Source organism: Colletes gigas, unplaced genomic scaffold (genome assembly GCF_013123115.1).
Source record: "Colletes gigas isolate AHSC1104 unplaced genomic scaffold, ASM1312311v1 Colletes_gigas_Sc00007, whole genome shotgun sequence".
Lineage (NCBI taxonomy): Eukaryota > Metazoa > Arthropoda > Insecta > Hymenoptera > Colletidae > Colletes > Colletes gigas.
In genome coordinates, this window is record NW_025106636.1 from 7,084,827 (window position 1) to 7,097,967 (window position 13,141).

Sequence of the window (13,141 nt, forward strand, 5' to 3'; positions counted from 1 at the left end):
TGCATAATTTCACAGTGTAACATCCGTGGAGCTTTTAATTACATGGAACTATAGTTTTTCCGTAGAAGATATTTTGCAATAATGAATGGGGAAACTTTTAAATGTCCTTGAACCCAAAGCAAACACACAGATTTTTAATTTTGTATTACTAATGAGATTATTATTATATCAGTACAATAGTTATACGCAAAATGATACAAATTATAGTTAATTACATAAGTGAAAAAGTAAAAAAAAGGTGACTTGTTTTAATATCTATGTCTCGTAGTTAGGAAAGTTGGAAAAAATTTTATTCGAATAATAACCTATAAGACCTTTTGATTTTTTAATCATCCCCTAAAAGATTACTCGTAAACACCCTGTATATTGTCGCAACAACTAGGTTAATTCCCTCAGGTGTTAATGTCCGTTGCTCGCGAACCATTTCTTCCCCGATTCGTGTCCACCATTTTTCCCATATTTCTTCTCGCCTCGATGATGGCTGTCCTGGCCCTCGCTTTGTTTACGACCCTTCTGATTACGATGATGATGGCCCTGCTCTTGCTTCTTCTTCTTGCCGTGATGATGCTGAAACATCAGTTAAGTCGAGACACTTCGAATAATTGATTTCGTTTTATTAAAAAAGCGTCTCTGTTGGCGCCATCTGTCGTGATCTACAGGAGATATTTACACGTAGCGCCATTCTTTAGATTGGTCTAATATCACAATAATTAATGCTGTAAATATTTAAACGTTTAGACTGACCTCGTGACGAGCAGAGTCCAGCTGTCCCTTCTTCTCGTGGCCACCCTTTTTGCCCTCGTGTTCGTGATGGTAACCTCCATGCTTCTCATTTTCACCGTCTTCGTGGTACTCGTCGTAAAAGTCGTGCTTCTTTTCGTACTCGTCCTGCAACGCGATCTCGCGTTAACCGAGCAATTTTTAATTAATACGTTAACTGCATCACTGCCGTTGATGCTCGGAAAATTGTCCGCCCAAGTCGTTACAAGCTCGATGCAAGAAAGAAACTTATCTCGCCGACAGGTTCGACGAAGTTCAGAAAAAGTGTATCGAAGACTCTCCGCGACAAATAAACGGTGCCCTAATTAATTGATTAATATAATAAAATACCAAGTATACTTTAGATCGTAGAGAAAAATTCAAGATCTGTGTGTTTGTGATTCCCTTATAACTCCTACTATTTTTGTCCGATCCAAATGAAATTTTGTTTAATATCTCTTTGCGTGCTCGCAGAAATTATAGTTAACATTAACTACAAAGCAAACGAACCTTCTTGAAGATACTGTGGCCACCTTTAGTGCTGTAGCCCTTCTGGTGTTTCCCTTCCTCGTCGAATTTCGCTGCCTTTTCGCCTTCCTCGCCATGATGCTTTTCATCGTAATGATCTACCTCCTCGTGCTCTTTCTCCTCTTCCCCTTTCTTTTCATCATATTTTCCTTTATGGTTCTCTATGTCGTGATGCCCTTTCTGGCCCTTATCGTGCTCGTGGAAAACTTTGTAGCCCTGTTCCAAACGGGGCATAATTAACCCTTTCGTCATTGAATGTATGCATATTGCGTGTCTCGATTGCAAAGGATTTAACGGACGAGAGACGGGCAGGAATTTCCCAAAAAAAACTAAATGCCATGTCCAAACATCGTTTACGGTTTCAAAGCATTGCATCGAGTCGGAGAGCGACGAGTTCGCCGACGAATTAATCACCCCACGGGCAGCGTCCCCTCGCGAAGTAAAAGTGAAAAGCAATATCAGAAGCGTCGGCGTAGTACAAAAGGGGTCCGGAAAAACACGGTATCGTTTCAGAGAATATTTTCCCGGTGAAGAAAGAAGCGTCATTTGGTGCTGCAAGGATATCGTTCGCGTAAAAACGACCGTATAATAAATAATCCTTGGATGCCGTCGACTCTAATATTACGGGGCGATAAAAAGAGAAAAAAGTCGTCGACAATGACGAGCACTGGTACGTCGATGTCGGCTAAGGAGTGAGAGAGAAAGAGTCTCATATGCCAGGAACAGCTCTAACAGTTCCAAATGATGATGAATTCCTTTTTCTGCACAAGAATTCTCGAATAATTAACAAACGATGCACTTTGTATGTTAATATATAATGTACGGAGTCTTTGTTTTGTGGTGATAAGCGTTTAAAGATCGACTAAAATCCGCCTGCAGCGTAGCAACCCACCTAGCATCGATGCTCACGGAGAAAGCTGGGCGAAGGATGCAACAATGGCGGCCAAAGCCACTGGCTCGCGAGGTCACTCATCTCAGAAAGCCTCCCACGAAATTTATACTACTCGATATGATCATTTTTGAAATAATATTAATGTACCTTGTCGCCCTTTTCTTCATCGACAGAATGGTGATCCTCGTGAAACTTTGTACCTCCACCCTTCTCCCCGTATTTGCCTCCATCTGTTTCAATTAATTGCAAATGTGTTCATTGAAAATGTGCATTCTGGTTAATTTTCAAAATGGCAGCTTCTGACTGCTCTAATCTTTCCAAATCACTCGATAAGCATAAATACGTGCCTCCATGGACGCTGGGAGAAGCTTCGAGGTCCTCCACGCGTTTCAAGTCAACAGAAGCCGTCTTAATTTTCTCGGTGGCTCGCGAACCGTCGAACAGAATCGTCGAAACGACGAGAAACCCGACGAGTCTCGACGTTCGACCGAACGACACCATTTTGACGACACCACAGGAGCTCGAAGAGCGTCGAGATGAACGAATCCTGACACTGAAGATCTCGTTCGGCCGTGGCAGAGATTTATTGACAGCGTTCGATGGATCCTTTTTCTTTCCGCTTCGTGTCCGACGTGTTTTTCCCCCGTTTCACGAGCCAAAAGAAAGTTTTCGCTTCCGAGCGATCAAAGGGACGCTTCTTTACGATCCGGGCGTCCCAGGCACGTCCGCTTTCACTCGGGATAGACTCTTCTGTCGTTCAATATTAATATTTGACCGCGAAAACGTGATACCTTTTACCCAGCTGGTTTAAACAGACAATACTTTTTTGCGTTTAATCCTGGCACGATAGAGACATCGAGTCATCCTGTAGCGGATCTACAAAACTGGGACAAGCTCTTTTCTCCTTATTCTCTTTGTTCTTTTTTTATTTGTTAAATTTACGACTGGCTCGCGTTTATTTAACTAGGAAGTATTATAATAATGGGGCACGCGCGAAGGTAGAATTTATTAACTTTCCTTTAGATTTTACAAAAAAACAAAATATGAAAGAAAATTCGCATTAATTATGGGACGAGCTGATCCATGATGGCCGACCATCTTCCGTGGATGGAGCCACCGAGCAAACATTGCACGAAACGACGGCGGAGCGGATGAAGCCGCGGCGTAAACAGCTGGCTTCTTTTCTTGCTTATGAATCCAGCCACCTTCGTCCTCCCGCGGCTCAACATTTTAATACAGAGCCAGTTTAATGAATTTCTCAGCTGCAACTCTGTGGATTGCGTTGTTAACCGGCCTTAATACTGGTTACTTTGAGGCCTTTGCCACGAAGACGTTACGCGATTTCTTAGCTGCTTCGTTCTCATTATGCGCATGTCAAACACGAGGGAATACAATATCGAGTTAAATTTAGGTTATGTTCAAATAACATATTTATTTATTTGAACACATCAAAAAGTAATGGATAAAGATGAAAAATAATTGAATATGTAAATAAATCAGGCTATAAGCAAGTGATCCAACTGTCTGCAATGGCGCCACCTCCGATATCTATGAACTGATGTTCCAGCTGACTACAGTGGCACCATCTACGATCTCATGAACTTCTTATTCAGATCTTACTCACCAGAAATCTAAGTCCCACACTATTTAATGTTTTTCTGCAACTCTATTAGTTTTTAAAACGTTCAATCGAGGAGATAATTCATCCTTGTCTTCGATATGAATATTAACCAATAAAAAAACATCTGTTTAATACTTTTTAATGCCTCAGCTAAAGTTGAAATTCAAATGAAGACTCTCGTTGCATTTCGCTCATTCAAATTCCTAATACAAACGTGAGCTAACATAACGCAGAAGTGGAGGTTATGTCCGCGGTAATTTACGATCCAGAAGGCGGCCTTGACCCGTCACTCGATCTCACCCTGACTGTAGCCTCGATTCGAGGATCGGGGGGCATTCGATTCGCACGTTGCACGTGTTTTCTAGCGCGTTTCGTGGCGACATCGACGAACTGTTGATCCGAGGCTGCACTGTGTACCGAATTAATAGCCAAATATTGATTCGCCGGGCGCTGTTGCTCCTGTCGTTCGTTGCCTTCTGCCCGCGCCGTATCGACCGACGCGGAAAATCAACGGGCCAGGGGGGGTCGTCAGTTTTAGGGGTCGTTTGAGTGGACAATCCTCGTAAAAAAAGGAATCGCGTGAAAGCACCGATCCGGGACGATCGTATTGCAGAGTTGTAAAGACGGTACGTGCTCCTCGAGCTGTAATTTGATGGCTCCAAACCCCCATCGACAGTCGGATTTTACGAACCTCTGACATCCTTGAAAGATATCAATCCTCGCGGGTTGACCGAGTCGTGAATATTCACAGGATGCATTAAAATGCACCATCGCGTTCCTCGTGTTGCGCCAAGCTGATGGACTGTAGCTCGAGGTAAAAGCATGGCGTCGCCAAACGACATCAACCACTCCGGATCATCTCCGTTCGTATTGTACGAACACTGTTCGATTCTCTGTGCCTGGCACCTTCTAACGATCCCTCGCGTGGCTAACGAGATATCGGTAAGCAAATTAGTCCGCGTGTTTGCGGTACTTTAAACAACCGGACAAGTAAACAGGGTCTCGGTTAATGCTCGTAATTCGATTTCCATCATCCGCTATATAAGCGCGGCCGGTGGACGACCAGTGTTTAGCTGCAAACTTCCCTTCGTTTGCGGCTTCGCGGAGCCCCATGTCGTTCCCTCGAACGATTTCACGATATTGACCTTTCACCTCGTGGGATTTTTAGTGTCGACCGGAGTGCTGTTCCGATACCAAAAACTGAGTAAACTGCGGGGACTCGTGGATCTTGTGCGGGCGTGACGTGGCGGGGGAAACGACCGAGGTTCGTAAATAATTAAGAACAGGTCCCCTAGCTACTGCTAGGGCAGTACTAAGTGTTTTCCATCAATGGTTGAGACCTCTCGTAATTGGGAACAGCATCGTGGTGTTAGTTTAGACCTTTAAGCAGAAGTTTTAGTTTCTAAACTGGTCTCTTTATTAACCTAGTGAACATAGGATGTAACTGTTAGTGGTCAAATGAGAATTGAAACTCTATAGTTCTCTTCTCTAATCAATTAACTCTTTGGCAAGGCAGGTGTATCAGAATGTCTTATTTTCATGAGAGCAATTTGTGATTATACTCTCTTTTTATCGATCACTAGCTTCCATTAATAGACCTCTTGATGACATAATTAGTAAATTGCAAGGTAGACAGTATACTGTTAAAATGGTTGATGGAATGACGAAGATAGCGTATTGCTGGAAAGCGACAAGTATGCCAGTACTGTCGGAGCACGCCACCTGGAGGGTCGTTCAACTGATCTCATTCTATCACCTGCTACACACCTCTTGAACCACCACCTACCAACTCTCAATTAGCAACTTGGGCGTTGCTCTAGTATACCTGGGACTGACTTACCTATAACACCAAGCTTCGAAGATCCCACAGTATCTATCTTTAGCTACACCAGGACATACTTAAGCGACTCATCTTAACTCCCAGTGCAATTGCATCTAAAGACGTTTCCTTTTGGTTGAGTCTGGTTTCCCAACACCACCATCGGGTCCACGATCTCTTAATAACCTGGGTAGATCAACCAAACATTGTCACGCTTCTTCGCACCTTCGCAAACGTCGATACAACTAGTTGCACCTTGACGTTTACCACCTTGGCTTCTTCAACAGTGGCTGTCAGGGGATCCACGTGCAAACCGTGGTCCAAAATGGGCTGTGAAAAGTCCGAGAAAGAACTGGAGTCTCCTCCCAGCGAGACAGAAAGCTACACCATCCATCTGCCCAGGCCCCTGAACATCGAGGAGAAGAAGTACTTGCTGGCGGTGGAAAGAGGCGACCTGGTCAACGTGAAGAGATTCATTCAGTCGGCTAACAAGGGCGGCGTTAACGTGAGTCATCCGCCAGAATTTTTATATTTCTGTCTGATAAGGAACGAGGAACCATCGGAACTGTGTCCTGACTTTCAGGGCAAGTCGGTAGACATAAACTGCATGGACAGTCTTGGTCGCAGTGCCCTGTCCCTGGCGATCGAGGCGGAAAATTTGGAGATGGTCGAGCTGCTGATCGTGTTGGGCGTCGAGACGAAGGACTCCCTTCTTCGCGCGATCGATCAGGAATTTGTGGAGGCTGTCGAACTGCTCTTGGAGCACGAGGAACTTCTCACTGCCGATTCCATAGCCGAAAACAATGGTGAGACTACTTTTGCCATCGGTTGAGGATGTTCAATGGACCTGCTTCGTAAAGTTTTGTAACATTTTCACATTATTCCTTCGTAGACGTTCAAGAGATCACTCACAGTTGGCAGAAAGTCGATCCGGTATCCGCTAGGTATGCACCGGAAATAACTCCCCTGATTCTGGCCGCGCAGCGTAATAATTACGAGATCTTGAAGTTATTGTTGGATCGCGGGGCGAGCTTACCCATGCCACACGACATCAAGTGCGGATGTAGCGATTGCCTTCGATCTACCACGGGTGAGACATCCATTAAATTCCTGCACAACGAGATCTTTGCTATAGACTCTAAGGTACTAAGAGCTCTAAGATGTTAAGTGCTCTAGAGTGCTATAGACTCAAAGGTACTAAGAACTCTAAGATGTTAAGGTATCCAGGTGGACAGTGATCTTCAATGTCGATCTCCTTTCTTGGTACTTAGGTGATCCTCTTAGACTATCGGCTACTAGGATGTCCGAGTACAAGGCCTTGGCCAGTCGATGCTTGATAGCACTGAGCTCACCAGATCCTCTGTTAACTGCCTTCCAATTAAGCTGGGAACTTCGTGACTTGGCGATCGCCGAACCAGAGAGCAGGGGAGAGTACTTGAAGCTTCGTAAGCAAGTAGAGAAGTAAGGATCATTCTACTAGATCTATCATTTATTGTTATTGAACCCAAAATTTCTCCAGCATTGCAGCTAAATTCATATATGATCCATTTGATGCAGTTACCTCAACTAAGTTTTAAAAACGACTAGGTTGATATGGGTCCCTATTTACATAGAGGGTCATAATTCCTCAGTTTGACTACTAGGATTTATAAGACGCTGATGGTATTAGAGAATGAATTATGTACATTATTGTAGTAGCACCATAGTAACATTCCAGCTCGGAAATGCGTGGTGTAAGCACGTCTTCCATAGCTGTGTGCCTGTAAACGCGAGAATATTAACACTTAACAGGATCAAGTGTTACGTCACCCTTCGGTTTTAATTAGGTTCGCCGTCGATCTGCTGCAACAAGTGCGAACCACGACTGAACTGTATACCATACTCAACTACGACCCGGACGACGAGAACAATTTGGTCACGAAGCATTTGGCCAGATTGGAGCTGGCCATACAATATAAACAGAAAACTTTCGTCGCTCATCCCCGGGTACAGCAACTCTTGGCGGCGATTTGGTGAGTTCGTTAACAAGTTATTTCAACTTTCCCGCTTTTGAATTTACCGAATCACCATTCCGGAATTGCCGCGAGAAAATTGCGAAGCCCGTTTCGCTCATTATCTTCTCGAGACAATGGAACGAAGCGAACACCTCTGTTAATAATACTTCGTCTCTTTAAGTGCATTAATTTGTGATTGAATTTCCATTTGCAATTAAAGGTACGACGGTTTACCTGGTTTTCGACGCATGTCCACTTTGCAGAGGTTCGGAGTGGTCGCAAAAACCTCAATGCTGTTCCCCTTTTATTGCATAATGTATTTCCTGGCGCCTAGATCAAAGAATGGCCAACAGATGCGAAGGCCGTTCGTCAAGTTCCTTGTTCACGCCTCGTCCTACGTATTCTTTCTATGTGAGTCTTCAGATCCATCTAATTGTAATACACAATGAAGCTACGAGTAAGAACGATCGTTGCAGTTATCCTCATATTGGTGTCGCAACGTGCAGACGTGGAACTAGTGAAAATTTTCAGCAGCCAGAAGGCGAAGAGGAACATTGAAATTGATCTGGCTAGGCAACGAGGCGCTGCCCCGTCGTTTTTAGAGGGTATCGTTGTCTTATACGTTCTTGGATTTATTTGGCAAGAGATGAGAGAGGTACTGGAGATGTCCAGCAACTATATTTTTACTATTGTAGTTAAGATGCTTCGACCAAAGATTAAATTCTCTTCTTACATCTTGTTGCTTGAAGTTGCTACTAAGAAGCTAACGACTCTAAAGTACTATAGACTCAAAGGTACTAAGAACTCTAAGGTGTTAAATGCTCTAGAATACTATAGACTCAAAGGTACTAACAACTTTAGGGTGTTAAGTGCTCTAGAGTACTATAAACTCAAAGGTATTGAGAACTCTAGAATGTTAAGTGTTCTAGAGTACTATAGACTCAAAGGGACTAACAACTTTAGGGTGTTAAGTGCTCTAGAGTACTATAAACTCAAAGGTACTGAGAACACTAGAATGTTAAGTGTTCTAGAGTACTATAGACTCAAAGGTACTAAGTACCTGACCAATAAAAATAAGCAAAATAGCTATTCCGGTGTAGCAGATTAGTCTTCCTTCGAGTAGTAAATTTGAGCATAAAGAAGTGCTTACAGAGGCACGTGTTGCGTTCAAATTTCAAGGCTTACGTGGATGGATTGAAGGCGTATCTGCGAGACATGTGGAACTTCATCGATTTTACCAGGAATTTTCTCTACGTCGGAACCGCGGTGTTGAGAATAGCCGCGTACCTTCAGCAAAGGACTGAAATAAAACAGGACGCGATGGCGGCCATGGTGCCCAGGGAAACCTGGAGCGATTTTGATCCTCAGTTGATAGCCGAAGGTCTGTTCGCGGGGGCCAATGTCTTCAGTGCTTTGAAGTTGATCCATTTGTTCAGCATCAATCCTCATCTGGGTCCTCTTCAGGTACCTTCATTGACTCTCGTAGAATGATGTTCTATTCACGACACGTGGTTAATAAGCCTGTTGCCTCAGATATCCCTAGGCAGGATGGTGATAGACATTGTGAAATTCTTCTTCATCTACACCCTGGTGCTCTTTGCCTTCGCTTGCGGGTTGAATCAGTTACTCTGGTACTTCGCTGAATTGGAACGAAAGAAGTGCTACATCAACTTCGGAGATCCCTCCTGGGACGCAGCCAGTGAGTCCTGCTTACGATGGCGAAGGTACGTGGCACAATGTCATTGTCAGTCCGTTAAAAACTACCCCCGATCGTTTTTTTCTTGTCTATGCAGCTTCAGCAGTCTCTTCGAGTCCTGTCAGAGTTTGTTCTGGGCCAGTTTCGGCGGCATTGGGATAGACAGCTTCGAACTCGCCGGTAAGTTGAAGGTGCAAGCGCAAGACGGTTCCGTAAGCTCGATTGGATTTTCAGGAATCAAGTCTTACACTCGATTTTGGGGCTTGTTGATGTTCGGCTCGTACTCCGTGATCAACGTGATCGTTCTGCTGAATCTCCTGATAGCTATGATGAGCAACAGCTACGCCATGATCGAGGTACACGGGTCTTTAGCTATGAAGTATGCATGCAAAATACTAGAGTGAGTCAATTCTATTTAAATGGTGCAAACGGCTAACATAACCAATAACAAAACTGTATAGAAGCAATAAGATGGAGACTACCTATAGACAATCTTGCCAACGGGGACAATAATTGCTGATAATTATTGACTCACTCTCATAGGTTCGAATGGCGAAAATCTTCGATAGAAGTTGCGAGACAGTGTCCCCTCGCGCTCAGCTGTTCCCGCCATCTTGGAAAGCGACATGTGGCGCCACCATCGCAAACCTCTTTGCCGAGGGGGCTCACGTTTTCTTATTTAACTTGGCAGGAACGCGCAGACACGGAGTGGAAGTTCGCAAGAACGAAGCTGTGGATGAGCTACTTCGAGGAAGGCGGCACGCTTCCGCCCCCGTTCAACGTCCTACCGCCGCCTAAACTGCTGTTCAGGCTGTGCGGTCTGCAGAGGAAACGGGTTGCCAGACAGCCGAGCGATTACAAGCGAACGCACGGCTACAAGTAATAATGATACTGGATGGCAATTTTATGATCTCTAGAAGAACATAACGACTCGATAACGGCGTCGACGCGGGAGCCCAGGCGCTCTCGTCTTTTACGACGGAGCTTATTTGTACGTTTTTTTGCGCTAGGTACGGGGCCGTTATGAGGGCCCTGGTATGGCGATACGTCGTGAACTCACACTCCGAGCACGAAATGGATCCTGTTACCGAGGACGACATTCACGAGCTCAAGTCGGACCTGTCCTCGTGGCGGTGCGAGCTGCTGGAGATCCTCAGGCGGAATGGCATGGACATCAATGGCGCTGACACCAAAGAAAGAAGTAAGCACAATCATCCCCAACCAAGGAGAAAATCTTAACGGAGAGACTAGGTCCTGGAATATTAATTACAATGGAATTGTCTTTGCGCATAATTTGCTATCTCTTGTTTCTGGAAAGAGAACGAGGAACGACTGTGACAAAATCGTTGCTAATGGATATAAATGGTATCCAGCTGTTCTAGGCAAGAGAATGAAGGTTTGGGAGAGGAGGCTGATGAAGGACTTCCAAGTGGCAGCTCCGGTCGCAGGATCAGAAATAGAGGAGATGGCGACTCTTCAACCACCCGCCGAAGGCGAGGACAACGTTGCCAGATGGAAAAGAATCGCCAAGCTGGCCGTGATGCGATCGCCTAACCATCGTTGGACCCAAGTACGATCTCGATTCTCTAGAAATTGTTACACCGGAGTTTGTAGATAGTTTTGCACGAAGGGACCGATTGCAGGTCGTGAACAGTGCTATTAAAAGCTCACAAATCGGTAAGAGCAACAGCAAGGCCTCTCAGCAGACCTTGAAGAAAGCCATGGAGGAAGCACAGAAGCTGACTAGCAAATGCCCTTTGTCACCTGTGTCGCCTATCGAACTACCCGAGAGCACGGCGGCGACGATTCTTCACGTTCTTGAAGACATTGTCGAAACCGACGAAGCCCCTCAGGAAGGATCATCTGATCCTCCCAAACTGACAGTGACGGCCAGTCCCGATGCACGTGTTATTAAGGTAAGAGTAGGTAAGAGCAAAAGCAGGATTTAATCGAAGCCCAATAAGGTAGTAACATAAATTATTTAATACCACTGTTTACAGTCTTATATTACTATTTATAAAAAGATTGTTAATTGCTTAAAGCACCCCCCCCAAGTATACTTTCTTTTACAGCCGAAGCCAGTGATATCGATGGACTATGTCGACGAGAAATCTAGTAAAGGTACACCATCGGTGCCGCCTCGAACGCCATCGTGCACCAGCAAACGAAAATCTCCAAACTTATCATCGGCGACCTGCCAACAATCGACTGGTAAGGCTCGGTAGAGCGCTAGTAAATTATTCCGTGGCACTAAAGATTTAAACCAATTGCTTGAAAATAAATTTTTAGATTATAATTAATACTATCACTAATGAAGTGTACAATGGATCTAACGTTTAATAAGAATTTCTGGTTCGTGCATTGAAGTACCAACATCGTAAAAAATCAATACTTTAGAGAAAATTCTACGCACTTATGAGAAAAAAATTCATTACCGAAAATATAATTTTTAGCCAGAAATGTCTCTCCGAAATTTCATGCGTATCTTTAAAACGTCATAACTTCTGAACGGATTGGACGATTTTAAAGTTTCAAAAGGCAAATAACGCGTATTTTGATGGAGAATATGTAGAAATTCCAAAAATATTCAAAAAGTTACTCCTTAACCCCGTAAAATGGGAAAACCCCCATAAAAATGATTCAATTTTCGAACGGCCATAACTTCTACAATAGTGAATATATTTCATTGAAATTTTTTTCTGAAGTAGAGCCCATGGATACCGTCAAAAAAAGTATTAGACAACTTTTCTGTAGAGCGTCAAACAAAATTACTAAAAATCAAAAACGAATTTCTAAGAAAAATCGACAGGGGGTTGGTGCCTAAATTTTCGGCGAAAAAAAAAATTTCAAATCGTTCTAAAAAAATTATTTTCTATTGCGGGGGTCAATTACAATCATTTTTGGTGAATAGACGTACCCTCAAAATCCAACGCAGTCTCGAGAAAAAAATTCTTCAAATTCGAATCCCAATGTGTACCGATAACGTTGGAAGTGATACGGAAGTGATAAGAAAATTTTTGCGTCAGAAAAAAGCATTGCATGCAACATCTAGTCTATACCTCGTCTATGGTTTAAGATTATGATTTTGGGAACCATATGCAAGCGAACCACCGGAGTTAATAAATGTAAAAATCCCGTTCCTGTATTTTGTTTCTAATTCTATGAAACCTGTCTTAGAAAATATTCTAAGTTCCATCCATTCTTAACCTTAGAATGGTACGACGTCCATATTGGATGTGAAGGCTAGATACAAAATGGCATCGCATACGCCGCTAGTGATTTTCGAAGAAAGTTACTATATGTCACGATTCGTCATTCGACTTTTACATGAGTGTTGTCTATTATGTAACAGCACTTTCACTATTGCAGGACATCGAAACCCTCTGGATACAACCAAGCTTAAACATTTTCTTTGTTTTTTTTTGTTCAAATTTTATTTGTAAATTACAGAAGCATCAACACTGTCCATCCATTCCATGAACGCCCCCAAAGTTCCATCTGGTTCATCGAGACTTGGCCACCAACCTAATGCAGCCACAGATTCCATGTTATCTGGGCCTGCTACCGATAATCGAACGATCAAATCGCGAGTAAAGCCAACAGTAAGTCCTAAAAAAATTACGAGTATTGGGATGTCGGGTACACCAGAGGATAAGGAAAAATTGGTATCGGTTATGCCGAAATCGCCGCGATTTCCGACCAGCAGATCACCTCGAAGGGGAGGTTGGTTGTAAAATATCAAATCGCGAAAATGTTTAAAACAATGTACCGAACGTCGTCTTAGCAGTACGAGATCGTACAAATCGAGTCAACTTTTTTTTTATTCACGGGC

The 13,141-nt window shown here is 43.6% G+C and overlaps 2 protein-coding genes across 3 annotated transcripts; one reads left to right on the forward strand and one right to left on the reverse strand.

The window, feature by feature from the left end:
• Positions 1-399: 399 nt before the first annotated feature.
• On the reverse strand, positions 400-2,680 carry LOC122396601 (putative eggshell protein). The gene is made up of 5 exons (XM_043395154.1): positions 2,527-2,680; positions 2,327-2,409; positions 1,270-1,503; positions 745-888; positions 400-567 (listed from the first exon to the last, which is right to left on the reverse strand). The coding sequence occupies exons 1-5, from the start codon at positions 2,678-2,680 to the stop codon at positions 400-402; spliced, it is 783 nt and encodes a 260-aa protein (XP_043251089.1).
• A 2,211-nt stretch (positions 2,681-4,891) lies between these two features.
• On the forward strand, positions 4,892-13,057 carry LOC122396147 (transient-receptor-potential-like protein). 2 transcript variants are annotated; one of them, XR_006259016.1, is made up of 18 exons: positions 4,892-5,064; positions 5,907-6,124; positions 6,203-6,425; positions 6,512-6,709; positions 6,891-7,080; positions 7,446-7,631; positions 7,834-8,024; positions 8,090-8,268; positions 8,793-9,077; positions 9,147-9,337; positions 9,407-9,489; positions 9,544-9,665; positions 10,001-10,188; positions 10,320-10,510; positions 10,683-10,879; positions 10,953-11,235; positions 11,382-11,520; positions 12,760-12,894. XR_006259016.1 is itself a non-coding variant. In XM_043394296.1 (18 exons), exons 2-18 carry the CDS (start codon positions 5,945-5,947, stop codon positions 13,041-13,043), a joined length of 3,300 nt encoding a protein of 1,099 aa, XP_043250231.1. In that variant the 5' UTR covers positions 4,892-5,064; positions 5,907-5,944; the 3' UTR covers positions 13,044-13,057. The 2 variants fall into 2 exon arrangements, 1 of the variants encoding a protein (XP_043250231.1); XM_043394296.1 differs by having other exon boundaries at positions 10,953-11,225; positions 12,760-13,057.
• The last annotated feature ends 84 nt before the right edge of the window (positions 13,058-13,141 follow it).